A 27,742-nucleotide genomic window follows, 5' to 3' on the forward strand; every position below is an offset into this window, starting at 1 on the left:
GTCTGCAAAGGCAAAATAGTTATTCCCATTTGAATACAAAACCAGATCAGACACCAATGATTTGGGTTTTACACAAATGTACAGGCAATAGCGAGAACATAAATAAATAAATCCTGTCTGCATAAATGGTAACAAAGTGACAAATGAAGGCAATTTTTACCTCCTTGTTCAAAGCCTTGTGAACATTTTGCAATCCTATGATTTCTATTATTGCACTCTCACCGGACTTGCAAGTTCAGTTGACTGTGAAGGTCCTGTAAAGTCTGTAGGTTCTCCGAAGTCTTATTCGTGTGAACATTGTAAAAAGCAGCGATAGCAGAGGCAGAGCCTCTGCTGTTTCAAAGGTGCTGCCTAAGATCTCAGGTGAGGAAATGCTCTCTTACAGACAGCTCACAAGCCTAAAACCTTTGTGGATTAAAAGGAAATTAATTTGATTTCTCAAGAGCCTATGGCTTCCCAACAAACCTTGGGAAACCACTTCAGAATAGTAGGATATGCTCTAATCCATTTTCTAGTTATAAAGGCTTCTTTATTTCTGTTTTTGGCTGATAACACTTGAGATAGCACGTTTCTCATCATTCTTAAAACACTTGAGAGAGGACAATGTGAGTGCATTTTTTATTTTGGTTTTAACTTCTTTATTTCATTGCTGTACAGCTGCATTACACTTGGCTTTAATCCCTTAAGCATTATTTTCCTTGGCAAAATAGTCACTGAACTGAGTAGAACTTACTATTGGAAAAATATGCTTGAAAAACCAGTGTGATGTCAATGCCAACTGAAACCCATGGAGCTTGAAATGTCACAAATGTGCCTGTAGCTGAAATACAGAGCTCCTCATTTTTTTTTGTCCAAGCTAGGAATGTTGTAAGTCTTAGGTTGTGAAGTCAACTGTAAAAATCATAGAATAGCCTCCTGAAACTGAATGCGTGCTGAAACTGAATGTGTGCTTCCCCCCTTCATGAACAATCCTTTGGAAAACACTTATTTAAAACTGGATGTGGGATAATTCCATAGGCAACAAACGACTACATGGCTCCACTTCCAGTCTTGCCTGCATTAACTGTAGCTGTAAGAAGTTGGGCTACAGGCTTCTTAGAGAAAAGATAGAACCCGACTTTGTAAAATATCTTTAATATTCAAATATATAAATAAGCACTACTGAAGAATAATTCAGAAGACTGCAGTGATTCATTATGAACAGATGCTATAAATGGGAACAGTAACATTGCTAGGTAAGGAAGAAGCAAGCTATTTTAGGAGTCTTGAAAACCTCTTCTAGTTCTTCAGACAGATCATGCTGCTATAGTTATTTTATAAAAAATTATATTCTGAAAAGCACTTTAGTAAAAGAAACCTTTTACTGGAACTATTATTTAACCAAGACCTTCTACAGCACTAAAAGACACTGCAATTGAGTTCCTGATATAGTTTTAAGAATGGAAGGGGTCAAAAAAAGAACAAAAAACCTACCATACCTGCACCAGGAGCTATTTATTAGCATAACACTCTTCCTTTTAAAGATTTCGTAACAACTAAAGTATATACAAAGTCTTACAGCATTTACACAATAAAAAAGTTTCCTATTAGCTGATGTAGTATAAGGTAGTGCTGCAATTTACTTCAAAGCATGTATACAATAATAATGAAGCAGACCACTGTACTTTCAACTTCTCGACTACCACACCACCACTGTCAGTTGAAATGACAGTTCATTAAACCACTGGGAAGACACAGATTGTCAAAAGATTTGTAACAGGTTGATCTGCAGCACTAACCATGTTAAAGAGGTAAAAAACAAAAAAAAAAAAGAAAAAAGCTACATACTGTCATGTTTCTACACTTTCCTAGAGCTGTAACAAACCCTCACAGCCTTAGATATAACATATGCAAGACAACATAATCACATTTCTTCAGATATAGTTCAGCTACTGAGTGTATTTACTTCTGAATAGGAGGCGTTATATTGATATGGCTGTGTGTTTCCATTTTTGTTCATTAACTGTTCAAATAGGTCTACAAAAAAAATTAAAAGACAGCATGGAGTTTGTAGTCATGATGTGTTTTGACTAATAAAGGCATTCAATATCAGCTATAGGATCTAATTATTCCTGTCAAAAGTTTAAGACCAGGAATCTTTGAGTAAAAATTAAACCCACAAAATCCCACACCTGCGCCGTCTGTTCACTCTGACCTTCTTTAAGCTTTTCCAACAGGGATAATACAAAATCATTAAAAATGCTTCCACCAACCCAAATGCAAGACTCATTTAGTTTATGAGAGGTCAAGAAGATTCACTAGACTATTTCTGCTGTAAAACGGAGGGAGCTTACCTAGAAAAAAGAAACCTTTACAGAATAGTGCTTTACTACAAGTAGGGATATATAGTTTAACAATGATACATAATTTAAGAACATAGCATTCTTTGCCTTTTAGAAACAGCTTTCATGTGCCAATAATGCACTTTCTACAAGAGATAAGGCTGCTGTGCCTATCGTCATATGCCTAAACCTCTTTTTTCTGGCCAATTTTGCTTTTCTTCCCCCCCCAAAGGGATTCTGTTTCAACTTAGAAACTAGTAACATCAGTTGACAATATCCGTATTAAGACAAAAAGTGACATATATAAAATCCACAAGGAACCACAGAAATACCAAAGAAGTCATATAACCTTTCCATGTAAACACTTTGATTATACTGAAGCCCTAATCAGATTCTTGTCTTAAACTTTTGGCAGTTAATGTGTATGCTCAGCCAGGCTTTGTAGTTAGTTATTGTTCAAGTGGAAGCCAGGTCAGCTCACATGTTGACAGGCATGCAACTTGGAAACATTGCACAACAAGCAACACAAAGAGATTTGAGAAGGGTACAAGACTTCAAGTAGACTTCACAACCCTTCACAAACTGAATATTCACAGACAAAGATACAGTCCTTGTTTTTTCTATGGTGGATTTCTCTCTCACACATGGGACACTTTCTGTGACTCTCTAGCTTGCTTGATGCTATATAACCACTTGATGATTCTGGCATTCCTTTCAATGGCTGAAATGCCGTATGGCACACGGTCATTGGCACTGTCATCATTTCTAAGGTCACTGTTGCTGTCCTGAGACTGTTCACAGTCTGAGCTAATCATGCTTGCACTGCGAAAGTTGAGGGATATAATATCAGAGTTAGCCCTTGCAAAGTTTTCCATCCCGAGGTTTTCAAGCTCTTCAGGATCCAGTCCGCAGTAGTTAAAGAATCGTTCCACATCTGCGTCGACACGAAAGTATCGGTCACTTAAGTCTGATTTTGATCGCTGTAGGGAGGGTCTTCTACTAACTCCGCATCCAGACTCGACTGCCTCGATCTCTGGGGATTTCAGAGTGGCAATGGCAGCGATTTTGGGCTTTGGAGGCAGAGGTGGGGCTGAACTACTGCAGGGTATTGCTTTTAAGGGCTTTGCGCTAGTTACTTTCCTAATATCTGAAGAGCTGTGAGAGACATGCAAGAAAGTCTCTGCCGATTGATCTAGGAGCCTTCTGCTGACGTTGGAGCTGCTCTCCTGTGGGCTGCTACGACCCTGCGTGGGGTAAACCTTCAAAGATTCGGCAAATGAGTGTCGGTTCAGCTCTGTTGAATCAGCTCTGTGGGGTGGCCAATTTCGGGGACCGTGCTTATGCCCTGAACCTGAGCTGGAGCCTTCAGAGCTGTTGATGATGTTCTTCAAAATCTCAAGTTTCAGATTTTCCCTCTGGACGCCACTCTCAGTCTTTGCATTGTTGCTGAAGACTTTCAAGGTGGGGCTTCCCAGTGCTCTCTTGGCCGCAGGACAGACCGGTGGCTTCGCCAGCACCGCCGGCTTCACAGGCTCCTGCTTGGCATTGATGACCTCCTGGCTCTTGACATATTTTGCCTTGTCGGCTTCTAGCCTCTCCACTGCGCTCAGTCTTTTTGGATTAGGCTCCGCCTGCCTGCGAAAATAGTCAGGTCCTTTGTTCAGGATGCGGAGAGGAACGGCGGATGTGAAAGTAACGGCAGGGCTGACCGGCTTCACCATGCTACCTGTCGGTAATGTTTCTGTAGGCATGTTTGGTGGTCTTTCCCCCGCAGCCGTTTTGGATTCTTCTCTGGGATCTCCTAAATGCACGGTGCAGAAACATGTACATTAAGCACAATGAATAGCCGATGAATCCTGGGATCTGAGCGTTAGCAGCAGTGCCTCATCTCACAGCTCATTAAATAACACTGCGTTTCTCTTTTAAAGGCAGCCTTTGTAGGGCAAGGGCACCCGACACAAGTCCGTATTAGTCTGCTCCGCTGACTCCTTTCTTCTCGCTGAAAGATGTGGGAGTCTCGCCGTTCCCTTTGCGCTCCGCTACCGGCAGCGATCTGAAATGCAGAATAACCAACCACACGTTAGTGAGAGTGCCTGACATCAGAACGATAGCAACAGCCGCCTCCCGGCCCTCCTCTTCCACCGCTGGATGGGATGTGCTGCTGGCGCGCAGCGGAGGCACAGTGCTCAGGGTGCCCATGCCCTGCTCCCCTGAGCATCTTACAAGACATGTATTGTTTAATGTTTACACTCTGATTTAACAAAATTACATTGTAAAATAAAAAAAAAATAAATTAAAAATTAGACCCTACCACAATACAGCCATGCATTTCTAGAGGGAGAAAGGGAAGAAAAATGTGACAATTCGGAGTCTTAGACCCATTTATCTCCTGATGATCTGTGAAAGAGCACTTTCAAACTAATATATTCAGCTTTGATAAGTTGGTTTGTGAGCCTATTTTATCTCTAAAACCCAAACATTTTTCTCCTTACAGACAATGTACTCTATAAATCTCAGAAATGAACTGTATTTTCCCTATTCATTAAATGCTTCAGAAAACTGTCTGGTCTAAAATGCAGAGAGTAAACAGAGACACGTAACGTTTTAAGTGCAATGCACACCTTTCATCATTAATCTAATATAAAATCAACAACTAAAAAACAGGACATGCTGCTACAGCCACCAATGCCAGTTCAAAGTCTGTTTGAACATCAGTCCCCATAGCACCGGTGCTCCAGCAATAAAATAAGGCTTTTCAAGTTCTCATGATCACCTTACAGGCTTAACAGAACAACACAAAACTGCTTTGTTTTTTGATGAAAGATTCTGGGAACATGCAAAAACACTCTGTCTGCATTTGAAAAAAAAGAACTTGTCTTCAACATTTAGATTTAATCATTCAAGTTTTCTACCAAGCAGTAAGTACAAATGAAGATTACCTTCATCTAAATTATTTTAAGATTCTATCACTTAGATTGTCACAACAGTCTAAAATCCAACACCATGGATGACATTACAAGTGCTGAAACAATTTTCCCTCCACAAGGCACTGAAGGGCACTTATCACAGAATCTACTTTTCAAGCAGTGATTTCGCTAATGGGTCTCATTTGTTTTATTATTGCCCCATTAATCTATGTTGCCCTTTTTAATATCCCATTTCTATTATCACTATGTTCTTCAGGGAGAGAAAGAAAAGCAGCTGCTACTTCTTTACGCTATCCTAAGGAATGCAGAGCAGCATCCTTACCTGGGATGACTTGCTTTCGTGTGCCCTGCCATCCTGTGTGTGCTCATCCATCAATACCCAACTTACTAATACAGTGTGTACATTGTTTTGACCAAAAAAAAAAAACACCAAAAAATTTAAATTCCAGCTAAAGCTACATTAACAGTTAAAAGAAAACAAGTACTGATGCCCAGAAATCTATGATATATACATTGAATATTCTCTCTGTATCATCCAAGGTCAAAGCAAGCAAATAGAATACACAAATGCTATAATGAGATTATAGGAAAAAGCTGAGCTTTCTCCTGAAGGCTCACTGTCACAAACATTCTTCAAATACAAACTAACACATTTAGGTGGGTGATAAACCAGACATGGATTCAGTGCAATTGAAAGGGTAGTGAAATGTTAATTAAGCTTCCCTTTCGATGTGGTTTTATAAATCCTAGAGCTAACTCCTCGGCAGTTTGACTTCCTGAATTTTAACTAAGTCTTTCTGAAAGAGAAAAAGCTTCCTTTCCTCATTTGAATCAACATATTTATTAGTACTGTTTTGAAATTAGGTATGAAATTTCCAAATCCGCTCAAGGCAATTCCAACATGCATCTGCACACACACATTTCTCTTCTGTACACACAAATCAAATCTTTCCACGTCACCAGCTCAGAGCTTGATGGCTAAGTGCCTATATAAATACTCTATTGGTGTGTATATTTAGTATTTCTACACTTGTGTGCAGAAATCAAATCTACATGAGAGCAGGGAGGAAGAAAACCCCATAAAGAACCCAATTCTCTGTACTAAACACTGTCATTCAACTGAGTTAATACAACTTGAATAAGTGAGACCACTTTCCTGATGACTGTCATTAAGGGCCACCAAGGTCCTGCCCCAGAGGACAGCTGCCAACTCCATTATCCTCTTGGCGAGCAGCTCCACACACCACTACGGATCGTAGCTGGGCAAAACCAAGGCACCGGGCCTGGTGCTGCTTTTGAAAGTCTTTTCCCAGCATTTAACAATTTATTCGCTCTCGATAGCCCTGTTTAATTCCAGCAAGCATTGCTTAGAAGGCTAAGCATCCACGTTGGCTTCAACACCACACTTAAAAGGAAAAAAAAGAAGAAAAACAAACCCCACTGTGCATGCATGTTCATCCAAGAGAACAAGTGTGTTTGTTTGCAAGCACGTATGGGGTCAAGTGCCCCGAAGTCAATGGAAACAGGCTGCAACTGGCAATGTGCTCCAGGAATGTCTAGAAAGAAAAGCAAAGACCTGGTGAGGAGCCAGGACAGAAATGTCCACCTGAGCCAGCACAGGGAGCCTGGGGTTACATGGTCAGACATGGAAGCTTTGTACCTGTGGGGCCGGTGGTATAAATGAAAGAACATGCAGCTATGAAAAGGGATTAACTTTTTGTGTATTGTTTAAATTGATCCATTTCACTGAAGTGCTGTATTTGAATGTCACCAGAAAGTTTATTCAGTACTCTAATCTCAGAGAGATAAAGATTATTAATCAGGTACAGTTAGAAAAGGAAGTGGGATGAAAGAGAGGTGGATGAATGCAAATTGCTAATGAAAAAACTTCTCCTGCCTGTGCTGGCTGCAGCATGATTCTGCTGCTAGCTAGGAAAGTCAGTTCAACTCCTACCAGCCTCTTTGCTGTCCATGGGTACCTGAAACACCACAGTGACATTAGAGAGGCTTACTACTTATTAATTTCATTGGTAACGATAAAGGCTGAGCAGCAGCAGTACAGTGTAGTCTCAGGAATACAAAACTGTGCCACTTAGTTTCCAGTTCTGAAAATCATCCTTGGAGCAAGAGGGGTATAGAAATGGCTTTCTTCTGGCTTAAACTCCAAAGAAACTCACTGCTTAGGCATCTGAATTCCCTGTTGGGTACATCTCTGGTACCAGTATTGCCCTGCAGAAATTCAAGGGCAAATAGGTTTTCTTCACCCACTCCCACTGTGTGAAATATACCTAGGGACCCAAGAAATGTTCCTTTTACTCTGTTTACATCCAAATGTCTGCTCTGTAGCTGTCATCCTTCTATGGACTGAATTGTGTTTTTCAGGATTCACTCTGCATTTCCATTATTGCTCTTCCTTATAGTAACTACTTGACTTAAGAGATTATTTAAAGAAAAACAAAGACAAAAAACTTATGCACACATTCAAACATAGTTCTTTTTAATACTATGCATACATCAATAAAATCTTTCTGACAGTTCTGACTGACTGAGCTCCTCTAGCATCCATTGAAGACCTGCCGAGTAGAATAAAAACAAAGTTTTAGGGTTTTAAAGCTGCATTTTCAGCCAGACAATTCAATTCAGGAATCATTTGCGATAGGGGCAGAGATTCAAAGCACTTAATTTTAGCACATTCTAGATATTGTGCTCTAATCACTCTTAAGTCCATAATATGTTTGTCAGATATTCATATTTAAATAACCGATGCACTGTTTACATGATTTAGGGGAACATAACAGAGCCTAAAGCAGCAGTAGCTATACAACTAACATTAGCTACAAATAAATCCTCTATAAAATATTCTTTCCTTGATTTAAAGCCAAGACAGCAGGAGAAGATAAACTATGCAGAAACTTTGGAATTACAGGTCCATATATTCTAAATATGCAGTTTCTTAAAATGTACAAGAAATTTATGAGCTGACCCCATTCTGGCAAATATTTATTTCTAGCAGTATTATGAATGCAATATTATTGTACAATAACTGAGTTTATTTTTTCTCCCATACCTAAAACTGCATTCTAAACACAGACTGAATGATGTTAACCCGCTTCCCTCCCCTGTTCTGTGCCCTGTTGCTCCTACACATTGGTCAAGTTTCAGCCAGTCTTTCCCTTAAAGCATCCATAGAAGAGCACTACTGCTATTTAGACAGTATTAAAGTTGCAAAAACAGCAGCAAAAAGCAACATGAAAATGAAACTAGTGAAATTTCTGTCCTTGGCCTCAGCGAGGACATAGCTTCGCCTGACAAAGTTACAATGAACCTCGTATTCTTAATTCATCCCTCTGGGACAGCAGATGAAAGAATTGTACAAGAGGTAGGGTGAAGCACAGTGGATAAATATAATGAAGGCTGACAGCCTTTACTCTGCTTTCCTTGATATTTAAAGGCCTGTGTCAATTTTATTTTCCAGGTGATAAAATATAACTACCACTACCTCAAGATGCACCATAAACATCACATAAATTCCAGCATAAGCAATCAAGAAGTGATTGCAAAAGGACTCAAAGAGATCACGAAACAAAATTTGCTCAGGAACATGGGACACAGATGGAAAATGTCAGGCTCTCCTAACAACTAGGTGCACTTCAGAGGTGCAGGTCCCATTATGAAGATGCCAGTTTCCTAACAGTCACTGAAAAGCCTCTAAATGAGGGCATCACTGAGCTACTGGTCTAGGCACTAAGTTATACTAATGTGTATGCCTAAAATTGATACAAGTTCTTCTGTGGATAATTCTCATTGTAAACCTCACATATGTATGTTAGTAAGCTTAAAAATACAGGCAAAGCCCAAGTAAACTTGGCTGAAACTGATATAAGGTTATCCATATCCAGAATGGCAGCAATATTTCATTTTTGAAGCCAATTTTAGATAAAGATGTGTATAGTGTGTAGACTTGGTCTCACATATTAACTGTCAAGATAAAGCATGAGGAGATGAAATAGTCTTTCAGATCTACCATGACTCAAAATACTAATGAAAGTGCCTATTTTCAACTCTGTTCCCCCCTAAAACATGAAACAGTGAACAGTAAGTGAAGAGCAATATCTATTTGTTCAAGCAGACATTTAGGCCTTCAAAAGGTCATAAATAATGTGAACTACAGTGACCTAAAACCAAGTGGCAGAATTATGCAGACAAGGGAAATTTTCACCAAGTGGGAAGGTTAACAACTTTGGCAAAGGTGGTTACTTTTCAGTGCTGATGTATTACTTCCAACCAAAAGACCCCAAATTACAACCAGCATTAACTTTGTATTAACGTGTATAGATGAATCTACAATGGGCTGATATATTTAAACTAATTCTGCTTTGCTCTTACATCACACTCAAAGACTTTTAAGACAAAACTCTCCATAAATAAAACAGTGCCACCACTTAGCACTCTTTCTATTTCAATGTGCAGTGAAAATGATGAGGCTTAAAGCAGGATGTTGCCATAACCAGAAATGCTAAAACTGTTAAGTTTTACAGAAATAGCTTCTGTAAAATCCATAGAGATACAAACATCTGGAAAGCAGGAAAGCAACCTAGCAGCTATACTTACATACTAGCTCTGTAATGTATGCCACTGGGAGCTGGATAGAGACACCTCTTTGAAAGAAAAACCTTTAGAAAATATTTTGTTTCTTTTTAGTTCTAAAATCCATCACTGTTACATCTACCCAGTAGCAATAATCAGCTCTCAGTGATACTTGCTCCTGGGTTAAATACTGCCCTGTAGATACCTGACACACATGAAAACCAGTTTCCTTCAACAAGCACAGACAGCTGCACAAATGCACAAGAAAGCTCAGAAACGAAATTTCCCTTTCTTCCAACTAGACGATAAAAACCAATATAACATCCTACTATTTAGAGTGCTTATCACAGACTGTGTTTATAAAAGCTGTAGTGGAAATCAATTCTTTTTTTCTTTGGACTCCTGTGTTGCTTACTCTGTACTCTGCAAAAATTTCAGTCACTCATTTAAACAAAAAAATCAGGAAAGGGTCTAAAAAAGTATAATAAGGAATGTAATTTTTTATTAGATTTGTAACTCTAGCCTTATGTGAATACTTTTATTTCAGTGTGCATTTTATGACAGTGATGCTCTAAACACTTCTCAAAGCTTTAGAGGAAACATCCTTACTCTCTGTTCATCAGCCAGTGTCAATGGTCACAAGTCCAAACCATTTTTCTCCTTTTAATTTTGCATCTCTCCATACCAACCATGTTTTAAGTTTATAGTCTCCTCCCTACAACAAGATCACAATTCCCAATTCATCCTGTGGTGTCCTGGGCCTACACAATTTTCCCAGGATCTCTTCTGCATTTTTAGAAATCAACATAACCCCCTTCTTCAATACAGGATCCCTGGACCTGGTGCTCTTGTCACATTTCAGAGGTTCATCAAACCCTGGGGTTCAAACTGTACCATGTCACAGCTGCTTGGTCCCTCCTCTCTGGAAAAAGGGGGACTTTTACTTCTCTGCTACTTCTCTACCTTCTCTTCAAACTGCTTCCCCATTGCACCATCTCGATTTGTAAGATGCAGTAACTCCTGCTCTGGTCTAGTTGAAGCAGCAGTGCTATCTGCCCTACACTTTTCCTTTCTTCTCTACTGATAGGAAAAGCTAGCACCTCATCTCCTTGTTCCTGGCAGCTGTCCTTCACAACCATGCTTGGATTTGGCATCCTGGTAAACCACCTTTGTTCCCACTGGTAATGTTTCCAATGTGTGGGGTAAAAAAAATTTAATTGGGGGTCACTGCTGCACACTGGGAGAAAACAGAGGGAGGCAGAACAACAAAATGATTTTAATTATGAAGCTCAGTAAAAGTATTTTAAATGGAACACTATTCATTTTAGTTCCTATCTCAAATCCATGGTAATTCTTAACAAGTCCATTTTAAGAGTGAGATGCATTCTAGGTTCAGTAGAAATCATATGCACTTGTGAAGAAGGAAATAAAAATCTTCTATCTCAAAAATGCAGAGATATGCACTCTCCTTCTAGTATTAGCACAGATACGCTGTCTCATTAGCAGGATTTTCAGATTCCATACATCAGTCACCCACGTGCCCTCCCGGAACACTGTGAAGTCTAGTCCTCAACAAAAGAACCTTAAGTGTCATCAGTAACAAGGCAGCTGGGAAACAAATTCTGCAGCATCCTCACCAATATAATGATTACCATTAACTCACCTATAGAACATACATCTTGACAGCAGCATTTTCAAAATGCCAATTCTGAGCCATTTGACACACTGAGATAAATTAAACACAGTCCTAAATCCTTTAAATGAAAACTTGTATGAATGCTAAAGCACTCTACTGCAGCATACTTGTCACCACCAGTGCAGATACAGAATCAGACTTGGTCTTACACCATGAAGTAAGCCCTAAAACATTAATCACCTTGGTTTAAAAGAACTTCTGCATGTAAGCGTTGAAATATTAAGAAATCAAGCCAGATTTAAATGGATAAAGGGAAAGTATGGATTTTCAAAATGAATGTTTATATTAAATGGTCTGTCTACCAAGACAGACTTGTAGCCAAAGACTTGATGACCCAAAACCAGGAGACTTCTGTAGGTTCACCTCCATAGCTACTGCAGCAAGGCAACATGACCTCCCTTGGATATTTGGCATTTTGCTTCATGCAAACCTATGAAAGCACCCTCAAGCTGAGCACTAAAAACTAATCAGCACTGAAATACGCACACCTAAAATGGCAGAATCTTTGGGAAAACAAAGTCTCTCTGTTCACCATTTAAGTGACAGCAGTGTTCATAAAATCTTGAGTATCTGATATTTAAGCTTGGATCTCACCTTGAAGCATATGTTCCTCTGCCAGTATTTTTTGCCCCAACTAATAAATTGGGAAGCACTTCTGGGCTCTTCTGTCTGCATACAACTCCCCAGCTATGCATGTCCTGAACATCATAGCAAGTCAAAACCTGGACACCTTCCCCATGTCCCATATTTGACTTCTGTGGTTGCCCATCTCCCCTATTTATTTTCTATGGAAAGGAACGGTGAGAAATCTGGAATGAACTTAACCATGTAGGACAGAAGGGATGTTCAGGGGAAGAGGCCCATGGCGATGCCTGCACACCCCTGCCACCCAGCATAGGTGAAGTTCTTATTTCTACTAACAGACATGCACATAACTAAGACTGAAAGTCACTCTCATGCTGTAGAGGAACCAAGGATTTCCTTGCCCAGCTTACTCATTCACACTATCTTATCCAGCAGGTACCTGCCAGCCCTAAAAATGAAGTCAGTGTTGCTGAGGATAACAAAGGAAACACTCTTCCTCCACTTGATTTTAGAGTGCAGACTAGAACCAGCCCTCCAGGGCAGATACTTGAAGTACTAGGCTATATCTAGTATTATACAAATATCTCAAAGGTGGTGTCAAGAGGATGGTGCCAGACTCTTTTCAGTGGTGCCCAGCAACAGGATGAGGAGCAATGGCCATAATCTAAAACACAAGAAGTTCCACTCAATATGAGAAAGAAATTCTTTACATTGAGGGGGGCAGAGCACCGGAATAGGCTGCCCAGGGAGGTTGTGGAAATCTCCTTCTCTGGAGACGTTGAAAATCCACCTGGACACGCTCCTGTGTAATCTGCTCTAGGTGACCTTTCCTTGGCAGAGGGGTTGGACTATATGATCTCCAGAGGTCCCTTCCAACTCTAGCAATTCTGTGATTCAGTATGTAGAGACAGTCCCTTCTCCAGCACGTCCTTTGAAAGGCTTCCACTTTGAAAGAAAAAGTATTTGCAAGCTTTCTTTAAATAAAGGAAAGAGTAAAAAAGACCACATAAGGTACTTGGCAAAGAAATTGGACTACTAACCCTGCTCCAGTGCAATTAAGTAATTTCTAGCAAGTAGGACATTTCAGCTGAAACAGGGAGACCAGTTTGGTTCTTCCTCAGGAGGTGGGAAACTTGCCCCAGCTTGGGGACTAAGGATTTGATCCAGTTTCTCATTTATCAGAAGAGTGCAGCAATCTCTAATTTTATGTACACAAATGCCGCTGCCAATTTCTTCCTGTGGGAAAGGAAAAAATTTACCAGACTGTCATAAGAGGCCAAAAGCCCTGAAATCTCAAGTTGCCATGTTTAGACTTTTATTTATTGTCAAAATTTCTCTAAAACTGTTTACAATGAGGAATACATTAAAGGAACATAGTATCATAGCTAGGAACAGATTTTGTCTGAGAAATAACCATAAACCCACAAAGAAAACAGCAGTTAGACATTCACTTGCAGTTACTAACCCTGCAAAACTCCAGAAATGTTCAAATAAATGAAGACCCAAAGTAAACAAATACAGTCCAGAAAGAGAAACAATTCCAACAGTTTATGCAGTGAAAAAACCAGCAACCATAAAGAGCTATTATAAATGGAAAAAAAAAATCATACTTAAAATTTCCTTTCCTTTAGAAATTTAATTAGAAAGAGAATCTTTTAAAAATACTTATTTTCATAGTTTCAAAACAAAGCTTAACAGCACCTTTCTGAAGTTTCTTACATGTTCTGAAGACATATTTGAAAGAAATAGTGCCCAAGTATATGGAATATTTCTTATATTACTTGCCAAAATTTTACAAGCAAGAAACCAGAAAGCCATCTAGATTATAGATATTTAAATATTTTCTCTCCTAACAGCTTATCTTGTTACATGGAAAATTCTTTTTAATAAACTCTATACAGGAACACAACTGTTTCATCTTTAGAAATAGATATTAAAATATAGCCAATTAATGTCTCTTACTGATATTAAGAACCTACAAGGCCACATTTAATAGGTAGTACAGTAGGCACAATTGAAAAATGAGTATGGTAAAACCAGTACCTTTAGAAAAATGATAATGTTCAGCCAGGGCAGTACAATAGAGTGGCCTAATTCTGACAACTGCGGACTTTGAGCTGCTTTTCTGATTAGCTGTGGGATCTTTTTTGCCAAAGCTCTTTGTATTAAACAGCCTTTTTTGTAACATGAGCTATTACTGCAGTAAGGTCAGCACGGCTGTTTTAAAGTAATTTCTACAATCTAATTGCCCCGAGTTAACCATTTGTAAGCATTGAAACTTTACACATAAGAAATATTGCACATTTTTTTCTTAAATAAGTGTGCTATAAAAATTTTGACTATGTAAAAACAAATCAAGTCTTTAAAAACTAATAATTGGGAAAAAATCCAACAAAAACAAACCACACATGACTTACAGCAGTGTTCCAGGGCACTGCAACCTTCAGGACAACTCCATGAACGCTCTCTTATTTTTGACTGGTACAGCTATATTTTTCTCTAGAGAAGATGGCATTTTCCCATAGCACAGAATAGTTCATTCCCCTTTCCTCCAGCCTCAAGTCTAAAGATACATGGTGTTAGAAGTCAAGAAAGAAAACTGAGGGACTGCAAAGCACTACGTCTCGAAGACACGTCTGTATATTTAATACTACTTCAAGCTGATGGTTAAAAATACCAATTTTGGCTCTGAAACACAATGCAATTTAGGTCTTCTATGTTATTATGACGTTGCAATCAATGATATAGCTATATAACTCAACGCAAGTGCTACACTGCATGGGCACAGCATGATCGCATGCCTGCGTGTGTAACACCTCAGACTACCAGTATTTACTACAGTTGTTGAGGCAGAGATGTTAGAATATACTGAGTATATTTTCTTCTTGATTTCCATATGGGAAATATGTGCCCACAGAGCCCACATGTTAAAACTACAGATCTTAACAAACTGTTTGCAACCTATTTAACTGAAGATGAACATTCAGTTAGCTACTTGTTAATGGGCATCCAAACTTCTGTTTAATATCCAAGTTTGACACTCGGAGTGTGTTTTTGTATTACTGTTTAAATTAACGACTCTTCACTAAAACAACGTTCTTAGAAAGTTGCATTTAAGAAATCATACTCTTGAATAGTTTTTGCATATCTGAGGGGTCTGATGAAGCTATGATGGAAATTCTTCCTGACCACAAATTTTAAGAAACCACAAAACCCTCATTATCTTAAAGAAAACAAAAGCTGTATCAAGTCATGACCAGTGTATTTAATTAAATGAAGAAAGGAAGGCAGTGAAAGGAGAGTTAAGGCATCCCAGTGCCAAGAAAACAAACAAACAAACAAACAAACTAAAAACCCCTAAGACTGGAATTTAGAGTGTGTGGACAGACACAAGAAGACCAAGAAATGGCAAGACATGGAGAGGTAGAGGAGAAATGCAGTCACCAGGGAAAGATCAGAGAGGAAAAGGTGTTGGGAATAGAGAAAGGAGCACCAAACAGTGGGTTGGGAAGCAGGAGTAGATTACAAGGACAGAGGGGGATTATAGGAAAGCAGAAGAGACACCTCAAGGGCTCTTCCTCCTCTCCTCTCTCACAGCTCATATAACCTGCAGGAGGAACAAAGCTGGCATGAAGATCCTCCTGAAGCAAAGCTCTTGCTAACCCAGACCACTTTAGGGTTGCAGCAAAGAGATACATCTCTCTGCTGCAGCCCCCGTGCCTGGGGCAGGCTGTCCACTGAGCCTAGAAGGCTGGTGGTGAAGGAGCTGGTAGTGGGGTGGTTGGCAGGAGGAGATCACAGAAGGATACCCACCTCAGAGCCCTGTGCACTTCGAAGAGGAAAATGAATAGTGGAGTAAATCCAGCAAACTCAGTAAATCCAGTTCTTTTTGGCAATGCTTCAGCTCCCTTTATGTGCTGATTGCATGATGAGATACACAATTGGCTTGTCCCTGGGGAGTCCTGAACTAGAGATGCTCTTGACCGTGTTCTCACAAGTGCCATAGACTAATGCTTAAAAAAACTGTTTTAACTATTCCTCCATTCCTACCCTCCCTTCTAGTATCAGACTACTCCATCATTGCTATATATCCATTCTCCTCTAAGATTTGTGATACACAGCCACATTAACAGATCTCCCCTCTTTGTAAATGAAGATAAATCTCCAAACTGAAAATTAAATACACGATTGAGAATGACTGCCCAAAGTAACAAAGGAAATTTATTCCAAACCTAGAAATTGGAGAGAGATATCCCAAACTTATAGCTACTGCTTTAACTTCTTGAGAGATGAGTATCAGCAAACTTTTTAAGTAGTTAACTGAACTAGAGTATCTCAGGGCTAAGCTGCCTAAGCCATAAAAATAATATGATGCAGCAACCAAGGTGCCGAGCCTCAAGTGAGGACACCTGATCTCTGTTTTTTCATCTGCTCATGCCTGCTGCATAAAGGCAACCTCTCCTGTCCAGCTGCCCTGCCAGCACACTATCCCCATCACTGCTGGGGAACCACGTCCCTCCATTGAAGATGTCCCTCACTCACTAGCACCAGCTCATCACTGATCTGGACTGGTTCCGAGACATTCTTTAAAAGCTAATAAAAAGGGCTGTGTCACTGCAGCCAGGACTGAATGCTGCTTTCATCATAAATCACAAATTCAATCTTTTCTGTTGGCAAACTGAGCAATCTATTTCCAACAAAACTACAGACCTCCTGCAGCATCTGTATGAATGCAAAACATTGAATCCCATTTCTAGGATGGCAGAAATAAATCCTATACAGAATGGCATCAGGAAGGTAAAAATATGAAATGTGACTGTAAAATTAGTATAGGTTAACTTGTGATCACAAAACCTAACACAAATCGCTTACCAGGCTTTGAATGTTCCTCATGTCAGCCCTTAGCACAGCTAAAATGGTTTTGCTGCCTTTAATTTTGCACTACAACATATCTGGAATTTCAAGTTCCTAATTTTCTCAGCTGACAGAAATGGTTTCTGAGATGATTTCTACATTCTGGGAACAGATTTTTACACTTAAATTAGCCATGTGTACTCTCAGACTTAACATTTTTGTCTTTAAATAAAACAGCAGTGATAATTATTAATTTAAGACCCCACACGATGCAAATTTATGTTCTCGAGCCAAATATGGTGATTGGAAACAGATGAACATGAAATGCTTTCTACTGAGTGGAATTAAAACTAAATATTAGTGAAGTGTGTTGCTGATTTGACACATGACACATAAGACATTGATTACTGATTTTTCTCTTTGCTACAGTGAAATATTAGAAGTGCCCTATTGGTCTTTCAAGAATTGTACAACCATTGGTACAATGTGCTACATGTACAGCTGGCATCACCTCCTGCCCTTCTGGGTTTCAGCTGGTTTCCTTGTATTTACCAAGGATGAAGCTACTCTTTCCACCGGATGAGACACTGGATTTCCCCCTTTTCTTTAGGAGCTTTAGTGATGAATAAGATTTTAAGCTGTAATGCTCATCTCCTGCTCAGACCTTGAGATCAAGCTCAGTATGTTCTGGATGGACTTCTACCTGAGGACTGGAAGAAAGCAATCCAGCCTTCAAAAAGGCCAGGAGAGAGGACACAGGGAACTACCAGCCAGCCAGCCTCACCTTCATCCCTGGAAAGGTGATGAAGTGCCTCATTCTGGAGGCCATCTCTATCCACATGGATGACAAGAAGGTCATCAGGAGTAGTCAGCACGGATTCACTAAAGGCCCATCGTGGTTCCTTCCAACCTTACCCATTCTGTGATTCTCTGTGATTCCATGTTTTGAATGTAGTAGCAATAACCAAATAACTAACAAAAAGCTCTGAAGCACTAAGGCTACAAGTGCTCGCTTGCAGTGAAGGTCTCCTATACAAAAAGCTAATGCAATCTACTGAATGGAAAAATTTTAACCAAATTACAGGTTGGGAATATGGGATGAGAAAAAGCCTGGAACTACTGGAATACTTCCAAAAAGGATTCAGATAAATAACAGGAATAAATAACAGCTCTGGAGGACTAAGGCTAGAAGTGTTCACTTACACTGGAGGTTTCCATCGTAAAAACCTAACACAACCTACTGAATGGTATGGCTGTAACTAAAGTACAGGTTGGGAATAGAGGGTGAGAAAAAGCCTGGAACTACTGAAGTACTTCCAAAAAGGATTCTGCAACATTGACACATAAGTTGCTGCGTGACTGAGGCCAGCAAGAGCAAGCCTCAATCCTTCTAAAACAGTACTGAGCTATATATTTGCAGCTCCCCAGACAGCAGAAGAAGACATGGTAAAGTCCTTCTGGAATTGCCCTCCTTTTATCAACCCCTGGAAAAAAGTGCCCATTTTAATTCAAAAAGGTACCTGCAAAAGCGGAATGCCAAAGTCTTGTCCAAGCTCTTAACAGGGGAATGTAATGTTCCAGGGGGTTCTGAAAAAAAGACAAGAAAACAAAATATGAAAAAAGGCATTAAAAAAAACAGAAAACAACATAACAGTAGCACTGAAGCTGCATACAGGTCCGTGTTGCTGTGATGCTGAAGGTCATGGAAACCACACACTAAGGTTGGTCCATGTCAGCAGAAGTGAGGGTAAGAAGTGCAAGGCAGCCACAACAGCAATCAGGATTATTTCACGTGAAAGATGAGATAAGTGATGAAATCAATGTGGCTGTGCACTGGAAAAAAATCTATGAGCTGTGTAATAACAGCAACTAATTAAAAAGTCATTCGGGAAATCTCAGAACACAAGCTCACATACGACAGCATCTGAGGTGCAAGATAAATTGCATCCATGCTGTGGATCAATGTATAAATGTAAACAGGGTCAAATGTCTAAATGCAATTTTTAATTCACTTATGAAGGACAACATGAAATTCTGCATTTTAAGTTCTTGCTACAGATAAACAATCATTTTGTTTTGTTTTTCACTATTTTCAAATGAAGAAGAGAGAAAATACTGTAAAGAAAAAAACCCACCACTATTTTTATGACACAGCTTTGGTAGGGCATGGAATCAGTGTCAGCTACTTTGCAAGGAATGGAGAGAAAACATTAACACGTAAATGTTAGTGTTATTTCAGGGCAGCTGCTAGTTGATTTTGACATCAAAATATGGAATCTACAGTGATGATCTGTTTTTCCATGTTCAGAGTTAAGGTCAAAGAGCAAAATATTTGTGTGCTTAAAAAACCTTCCACACCTCCCTGCTGGGAGAGGTGACAGGATATATTCCAAACTAATGACAACTAATGACCTACTATTTAATTTTTATAGGTCTACTAGGAATTGCTTATGCACTTTTCAGAGAATCACAGAATCAGCTGAGTTGGAAGGATCAATGAAGATCATGAAGTCCAACCCTCAGCCCTGCATGGGACCATCTATTTGAAGTGATTATTGTATTAATGGGAGAACCATAGTGTTCAACTGGTGGCACAAAACTACAGAAAAAGTATAAATTTTGCTTTCTTTTTTTCTTAGCCCTCTTCCCCTTTCCTAAAGCACTTATTTTAGACAATGCTTTTTTAAACTATAGCAGTATCATACTCCTTGCCAGTCAATCAATACATCTTTCAATACCTTCTCCTTTTTCTCTCCAAAATTATTAGCTCCTTTTTGAGGATTTAAACAAGATATTAAAATACACACAGAAAAAAAAATCCAAACATTTGTATTTTGTGTCACCTGCTAAAAATAGTTGTAAAAATAAGTCAGTATATTCACTTGGGAGGAAAACAGCTCTGCTGCAGAATGCAGCCTTTCTACACATCTTTTTATGCACAAAAAGGCAGTGATGGAGTGAGGGAAGAAGCAGTTTTCCTCTCTGCTGTGAGGCTGGTGACAGTCAGCAGAAGGGCAGAAATGCCAAGCTGAGGAAGACTCACCAGCACAATGGTTTTTAAGAGAACTCCAGAACACAGACAACACATAAGGGTACGCACCAGAAAGTTCACTACTTCTCATACCAACAAGTATACAGTTTTATTTTTTTACTGATACAAGTATACAGACATAAAAACTCACATACATGTGGTTTACTCCAATACTAGTAATTCAAATAGACACATTTATGATATGACTGTCAGCATATGACTAACAAATAGTTATTGTATAGTGAACACTATACATTGTATACTGTGGTAAAAATGTATAGCCTATTGCATCTTCTAAGTGTTAGAAAGAGGTCATAGTAACAAAAGTGGAAGTATTAATCCTGGAGTAGCTCTTGTACAGTGGGTTGCCACAATCCTCCGGTTCCACAATAAACATACTGCTTCAGGTCTCAAAGATTTCCTGAGAGAGTATCCATTAAACTGTAAAATCACCAGGAAGGGACACACTACATGGACTTCACTGAACTTGTACCAGGACCCAGGACAGAAATGACTAAAGAAGATATACACACAAAACTCAAACAGATTAACGTTCTGCAGAGCTTTTCAGTGCATGACTGGTTTCAACATTCATGCTATGGAACAAAAAACCAACAATGCCATTTAGCACCTGCAAAAGGAGTGTGCACTGACAAAACTGTTAATGGATAAGGCTTATAGAGTAATGTGGGGTCAGACCAAGTACTACGAAAGTTCTTCAACATGTCAGCACAATATTCCTGGGATTATGCATCTTGTACATGGAACCATGAAGCACCACTGTGGACAACCCTCTGTGAGGACTCATGTCTCCACCAACAGGAGAGCAAATCCTTCCACCACAGGCAGCACTGGATTTTGTAGCTGCAGGATGAATAGCCCAAGGGTAGAACCATATATTAATTGCACTGTTTCAAGTGGATGAACTGTTCTGGTAATAAATCTCCAGCAGCACTTTATCAGTCCAAGATAGTGACCTTTAGCAACACATTTCAGAGAAACTTCCTAATCAACCCAACACTTAACACAGCTGAGAGGGACCAAATACATTACAGTGACTATTTTTAAACATAAACATGCAACTGCAAGAAAAAGTAGAGAAAACAAAGAATGTAGCAAAAAATTCAGTGGAAGAACTTATCAGCATAACTAAAGGCACCAAATCCTCCTTTCCCAATTTAATATACTGTTTAGCGTAAGAGGTGTCATATAAATATTTCTCAAGTTCTAATTACTCATGTGAGTATAATTCTAATGTCTTCAGAAAACCTTGTCCCTTTTGCAAGCACCATGCCAGACCCCTGACTCCCCCAGCTATCTACCTGTATGGCCCAGTCCTAACACAGAGCAAACCCAGAAAGGCCACCACCAAGTTACACACATTTGTTTTTCTCCAAGAAAAGACAAAAGGAAGATGATAAATAAACAGGCTTTGCTTGTCCCACTCCTTATGTGGAATTTGCAGTACAATATGTGGCCAGCCATGCACTGGAAGAACCAACCTGGTTGGGATAAACCTCTACCAAATGCCTGGCCTCCAAGAAGGCAACAGACCTTATGTCTGACAACTAATATAGTTGAGTTTTTGGTGCTTTTTAATTCTTTCTTGGACTTCTTTCTGGGGGTCCAAGATTTCGTTTCTCCTGTAGATGTATGGTTCAGCTGAAAATACAGCAAGGTATGTTGCCATACAGTTTTATACTGTATGCAGAGTAGAGTTTGAAAATGTTTGCTAGCACATATGACCACTGAGAGCTCAGTGCTTCTTTCTGGTGATGGACAGACCTGCTTCCTGCAGGCAGGGCACAGTGAACCACTCCTATCAGCATGGCTGCCATGGTGTGCACTGACAGCTGTGCACAGTTACCATTCCACTTATTTCTCATTGCCACTCTTTCTTAGATCTTTTTTTCCATTTAAATAACTTAAAGGGCCAGCACCAGCAGATTCATGTCATAGAAACATAGAACAGTTTGGGTTGCAAGGGACCCTTAAGTTCTCTAGTTCCAACCATTCTACCATGGACAGGGACACCTTCTACTAGACCAGGTTGCTCAGAGCTCCATCCAACCTGCCTCACTTCTACAGGAAAGACTGGACTCCACAGTACTTTCTTTTAGGAACAATAAGTGTTCCCACAGTACTCCTCCTAAAAATCAACAAAAGATATGCTGATATAGTGCCAAAGACCTGGTAGATAAGATCTGTGCAAAGAACTGATTGGTCACTGGCTCCTACTAGACAGGCTAGACAGGTGAATGGAATATAGTTGAATTCTGGCCTCAGAATGAATAATTAAAGCAACTGCCCTTACCTTTTCAATTCTCTTTTGGGAAAAAAAAAGAGAAAGAGAAAATAAAGAGAAAGAAAAAATAAAAAATACTTTCAACCATATGAGATCTAAACCAGCACAAGGACAGCTGATGTCAGACTTCTCAAAATTACAAAAATTCATGACGCTGAGCTGGTTTACTACCTGAGCTTCAGCTAGAAGCTTTAATCTCCTCTGTAAGGGCAGAAAATACCTAGCACCAGGACAGGAAGTACCCAAACCAAGGTAAGAAGCTCTGGACTAGACATAGACTAAAAAAAATATTAACTTCTTCACTATTTTTCAAATTAACCAATTATATGGGTGTGAACTACCACATTCTCCTCTGAACTGACATTTCTCTTTAGCTTTTTTTCTCTATAAAATCCCACACTCATTCAAATTTCTCTCCAAAAAAATCTTTCTGGAATGCCTAGAAAAACACTCCACAATGGCTGGGCAGATGGTATACTGCAATGGTTCATTATCCTAATTTCAACAGTCTCTCTTTATCTGCTGGTGAAATCAAGGTCAAGTGAAAAACTTTAAAAATCACTATGAGATCTGAGGATCTTAAAATTAGGTTTGTAGCTAGATAAATTCTAAACATTTCTACCATTCTCAGATATGTATTTCTTTTATAATTTGGCAAGCAAAAGGATATGCAAATTGTTCATGAAGGAGTGACGGCTCCTTTTCAAGACTGACTGACTTGAGGATATCCACATGCAGACTGGGTGCTGTCAGGACAGTTCTCCTTCCATCTGTGGTGCCAGAAGACTCATTAAGTAATATCTTAATATCGGGGTTGAGACCTTTAGAACTAAGAGTCATTGAAATGCAAGTGGAACATGCATAGCTACAGACCAGTAGTCCCTTTAGCTGGTCCCTTGTCATCACAATATCCTTACAATAAAAAGCACCATGCTACAAGAAAAACAAACCTCTGAGTCTTGTGACTGACACTGCATATTCAAAATTTCAAAATCTGAGAGGAAGGTATGACCAATGTGTTTGTCCACGTAAGCAAGATCCCAGTGGGGATTTTAAAATGGAGAATGAGGCCAGTCTAACATCTGGACTTCTTCTTTGAGATACATCTAATGAATGAAAGAGACATCTATCCCTCCTGGATACTATCAGCAGAGGGACATATCTCATAACAAATTCTCAAAGGCATTGTCAAAGACATATCTTCTTAAGCATCTCTTAACTCAGATGCACGGTGTGCCCTGTGCCTGGGGTAAGCACACAGGCACCATGGTGAGGATTTAGGGAGCACAGTTGATTCTTCCTTTTTTTACTTGCTGGAAAACAGGGAGTTTGCTTCCTGAGCCAGAACCTCACTTCTCTTTAGATATCCACAACCTGAGAATTGCCAAAGCTTATCTCAGTTTAAACTCAGAGATATGAATCTTAATGAAGAATAATTAAAGCAAAGACTCTTTCCCCTTGATAATGGAAACTGAAACAAAAGAAAAATGGAACAAAATTATTATAAAACAATTCTCAGGAAGACAACATCATGCCAACTAAAAGCATCTTGCAGTCTGTCCTCCATATGAAATGCTAAAATATTTATACCTAAATATACTTTCCACGGCTGGTCTGCTTTTTGCCTTCATGCATGTTCAGAGAAGTCTTGTCCTTGGAACATTAAAATCATAGAAATACTACAACAGGAAAAGTGACAACCACACATGAAACTTTATTTGAACTATCTGGATGACAACAAACCTTAATTAGGAGACCACACACTGACATGTGCAGACACACAGAGAGGAATGCTGTGTGCCCAAGCTAGCCAACCTCTAAATGAGAGGAGAAGAAGCTCGAAGTTGCTGCTTGTGCTCTGCTGAGGAGTACACAGTGCATGTAATACAGCGGGAGGTTGGAACCACAAGTTGCACAACACAGAATAGGTTACTTACAACATGTTTGCCATAACTGAAAACAAAAATTATGTTAAGTACCTCCCAAGCATCTCTTTCTTCATAAAAATATGAATCTCACTGCTTTTTTGAAAACAAAACCAAAATCCCAATATAATAGATGAGAAAAACAATACAAAACAAAACCCAAGACAGTTACGGAGCCACAGAAGAGAAACGGAAAACATTTAAGTTAATAAAATTCAACGCATCACTGACATTTGCCTGCATGAAACACGGGAAAATTTTGCTGGCTTTGGTACTGCCAGCATAAGGTGACTTAAAAGGTTTGATGGTTTATAAGAAATACTCACATCTGGATGCGTCAGTGTCTTATCTTTCTCAAAACGTGTATCTGGTGTTTCCCACAATGGAATCCTCTACTTCTCCATTTGCATAGCTGTGCTTTTTTTGTTTGTTTGTTTGTTTGTTTTTGTTGTTGTGTGTTGGTTTTTGGTTTTTTTTTTTGAGTCTCGCAATTATTACGAGTCACAAAAATTTGCACGTAACCTCTCATTCTGAGAGTTAACATTGAACAGATGTTAGAACACATGTAATTGTATTTATCTTTGCCTAATATACCACAAAAGAAAAGTAATTTTTGAAATAAATAACTTAAGTTGGAGCAGTTAAACTGGAGCACATCTGATGCTTATTACCTTTCCCAACAGTTACTGTATATGTTAATATATATAAAAACATTTTTATAAAGAGATATACTTTTGCAAAATTTTTACCAAAAAAAGAATGATGAATTTAGGTATTGAAAAATTTAGGCTTCAATTTTTCATGGGAATGGTTAATTAAGCCTGAATTCAGAGATTCTGTGCATACTTTCGAGAGCTATTTAGCACCCGGAAGTCAAACTGAGATTTGGTGTCTGTGAAGACCAAATTTAGCAATTCAAACTGGAATGTACAAAGTTAAAGAGTGCCTTTTAAAAAATTACACTTCATGCACCTTTGCTATAAGAAGAAGGCACCATGCAAGATGAAGGAATGCAGTCCATTCCTCCTCATATCCCTGACCCATCACCCTTGGCAGTAGATCATACGTGCCTATTACTAACACCTCTCGGTGAAGAGGAGGAGATGAAAATAGGACTTAGCTACATACGCGCTTCTAGTACCAAAAGGGGATTCTTGCTTCCTTTCTACAAAAGATCTTTGATTTTTATGCTGTTACCTAATTAAATTTCACTGTGCATACTAAGTTTTCTGATGTCTAGCTATTTTATGTTCAGCCCCAAATCAAAAGAGCACACACTCATAAATAACCCTTCCATTAAAAGAAACCAAACCAAAAATTAACACAAGGTTTGTTGTATATAAAGATATCTCTCACTCTAGTTGTTTCCTCAGTTCAGCCAAGGAGAAGAGATCATGCACATAACTTCTAACTAGGTCACAAACTCCACCTTTCTAATATTTTATGCATGCACCTTGTAAAGGGATGCACGTTATGTCAAGTTCCAAAAGGAGCATCATGCTATGAGCAACAGCTTTTCAAGAGTGGTTCAATATTGTGTTGGGATTACTTTACTTTATGGATGGAGAGACACATCCAATTTCTTCAGTCAGTGAGAAATAACAACATAAAACCAAGTAGTCAATCTCTTGACATACTACTTGCTTTAACTTACAGTCAACAGTTCCTTGATGAGTGTGTGGATTACCCCACAGGAATTCTCAAATATACCTGTACTGTCCAAAGTCTAAATTAGCCACACAAAATTCCTACATACATTAGATTATAGTTAGTGGTCAGCACATAAAAAAAGAGTTAAAAACCTACTGTTTCACACTGCATATTCTGAAAATCATAATGCTTTTAGAATATCTACACAGAAAAACTGTGTGTGAATTTTCAGCTGGGAGATAATGGATATCTTCAAAAATTACATGAGAATTCATCAAGTGCCGGAGTTCTCTGCTCATTAACCTGGATGTTTACAGTATGCCTTATCCTGTTTCTTAGGATCTTTATAATCTGATGTCTTCTTTCAGGCCAGTACTTGTTACATCTGATTCACTAAAATTCAGAAATTCTATCCTGAGATTTTCTTTTTTCTCTCCTGCAAGAAAATGTGAAATATCTATGCCACACTCAGCATTGCTGAGAAAGAGAAGGGCCTTTGCAGAGGTTAAAAGGAGGCTCTGGGCACTGAGCCAGTCTCCAACTGTGCTTTGCCCTGCTAAACTGTGTTTGGATTTGCTATAAGAGTATACAATATCTGTATACAGGCTCTTGAAATACCAGGGGAAACTTATTATTAAAAAAATAGGGAAGTAGCAGAAAAAACTATTTAAGAGCCATTTTTCCACTTCAATTGCTAACAGAATATGATTTACACATAGAACCTTGACCTGGAGTAGCATTCACCTTTTTGGGTTGGATATTTGCATTTGACTGCAGAATATTTAATTTTACTCCAGACAACATATTTTAAATTCTTCAAGAAAAAAGTCAGATCAAGACTTGCTACATGGGGACAGTTGTAAAACTGAACAGCACAACAGATAAAAGTAACAAAGTTAAGAATTAACAGTTATTTGTTGGTTTTTTTTCATACATAGATTTTGGTGTGACATCATACTATATGCAAGTGTCTGAAAATGTTACTTTCTTGGAGATGTTGTACAAAAAGGTTGAAAAAGGGAGAGCTTAAGATCAGTTGACACGAAAAGAGGAACCAATCTCAGGGGTCTATCGAGGATGCAGAACAGGAAAGAGTTATTCCTGCAGACACACTGCCTGGAGCGCTACAGGCTGCCCAGTGCCAGACTCATGTTGACCCACCAGAGCCAGCTGTAGGGCTGGAGCAGAGGAAGAGAGGGTGAGAACACTGTGTTTTTCAGCCCTGAAAAGAGAAAGCTACAGGGAGACCTACCCACTGTCTGCTACTGTCTGACAGGAGGGAACACAGACTGTCTGCAAAGGTACACAGAGAGGGAGGGGAGCCATTGGCCAGAGTTGCAACATAGGATATTCAGGCTTATACAGAGAAAAGTCTTTTTATTGTCAGGGAGGTGAACAGTGAAACAGGAGCCCAGAGGGTCTGCTGGACCTTCATCCTTGGAGATCTTCAAACTGTCCTGCACGTGGCCCCAAGCAATCTGATCACATGGGACCCAGTCCAGTCAGCAGGTCACCTTTGGAAGTCCCCTCCAACCTGTATGATTTTCTGATCTCATCTTGCTACCTCTGTTTCAATGGTGCCAAAAGACAGTGTCTCTTTGCCTCACACTATCTTCAGTAGCAGATGATCCAGACATGGAAGGCAGAGTAATAAATAAGTACATGTTTAAATTCATCATCATATATATTAACCTCTTTCTATCTCTCCTTTTTTTTCCATTCTTGAAAGACTGAGATATTTGCTTCTCAGTATGTACCAGGCATTTCCTCTGTTTTTCTGCTTTTTGCATCTCTCAGTGATTTACTTGTCAACAGCACACAAAACAGGAGGACTTGAGGAAATCAAGAAAACACAAGGAGG

At 39.2% G+C, this 27,742-nt stretch overlaps 1 protein-coding gene across 12 annotated transcripts in view; it reads right to left on the reverse strand.

Moving 5' to 3' along the window:
- Window positions 1–507: 507 nt before the first annotated feature.
- The window catches only part of FAM110B (family with sequence similarity 110 member B), a 114,378-nt gene continuing 87,143 nt past the window's right edge, over window positions 508–27,742 (reverse strand). For 6 of the 12 annotated variants that reach the window (XM_027719420.2, XM_027719414.2, XM_039390414.1 and 3 more), the window contains 2 exons: window positions 18,491–18,557; window positions 508–4,374 (listed from right to left, as the gene is read on the reverse strand). In XM_027719420.2, the coding sequence (XP_027575221.1) occupies window positions 2,960–4,072 (1,113 nt within the window). In that variant the 5' untranslated portion in view covers window positions 4,073–4,374; window positions 18,491–18,557 and the 3' untranslated portion in view covers window positions 508–2,959. Of the gene's footprint in view, window positions 4,375–13,156; window positions 13,353–18,490; window positions 18,558–21,786; window positions 21,845–27,742 lie in introns of those variants that run through there. The other 6 variants (XM_039390415.1, XM_039390416.1, XM_027719422.2 and 3 more) reach the window with 4 other exon arrangements.

Source organism: Pipra filicauda, unplaced genomic scaffold (genome assembly GCF_003945595.2).
Source record: "Pipra filicauda isolate LSUMZ 115617 unplaced genomic scaffold, ASM394559v2 scaffold81_size6448238_pilon, whole genome shotgun sequence".
NCBI classification, from domain to species: Eukaryota; Metazoa; Chordata; class Aves; order Passeriformes; family Pipridae; genus Pipra; species Pipra filicauda.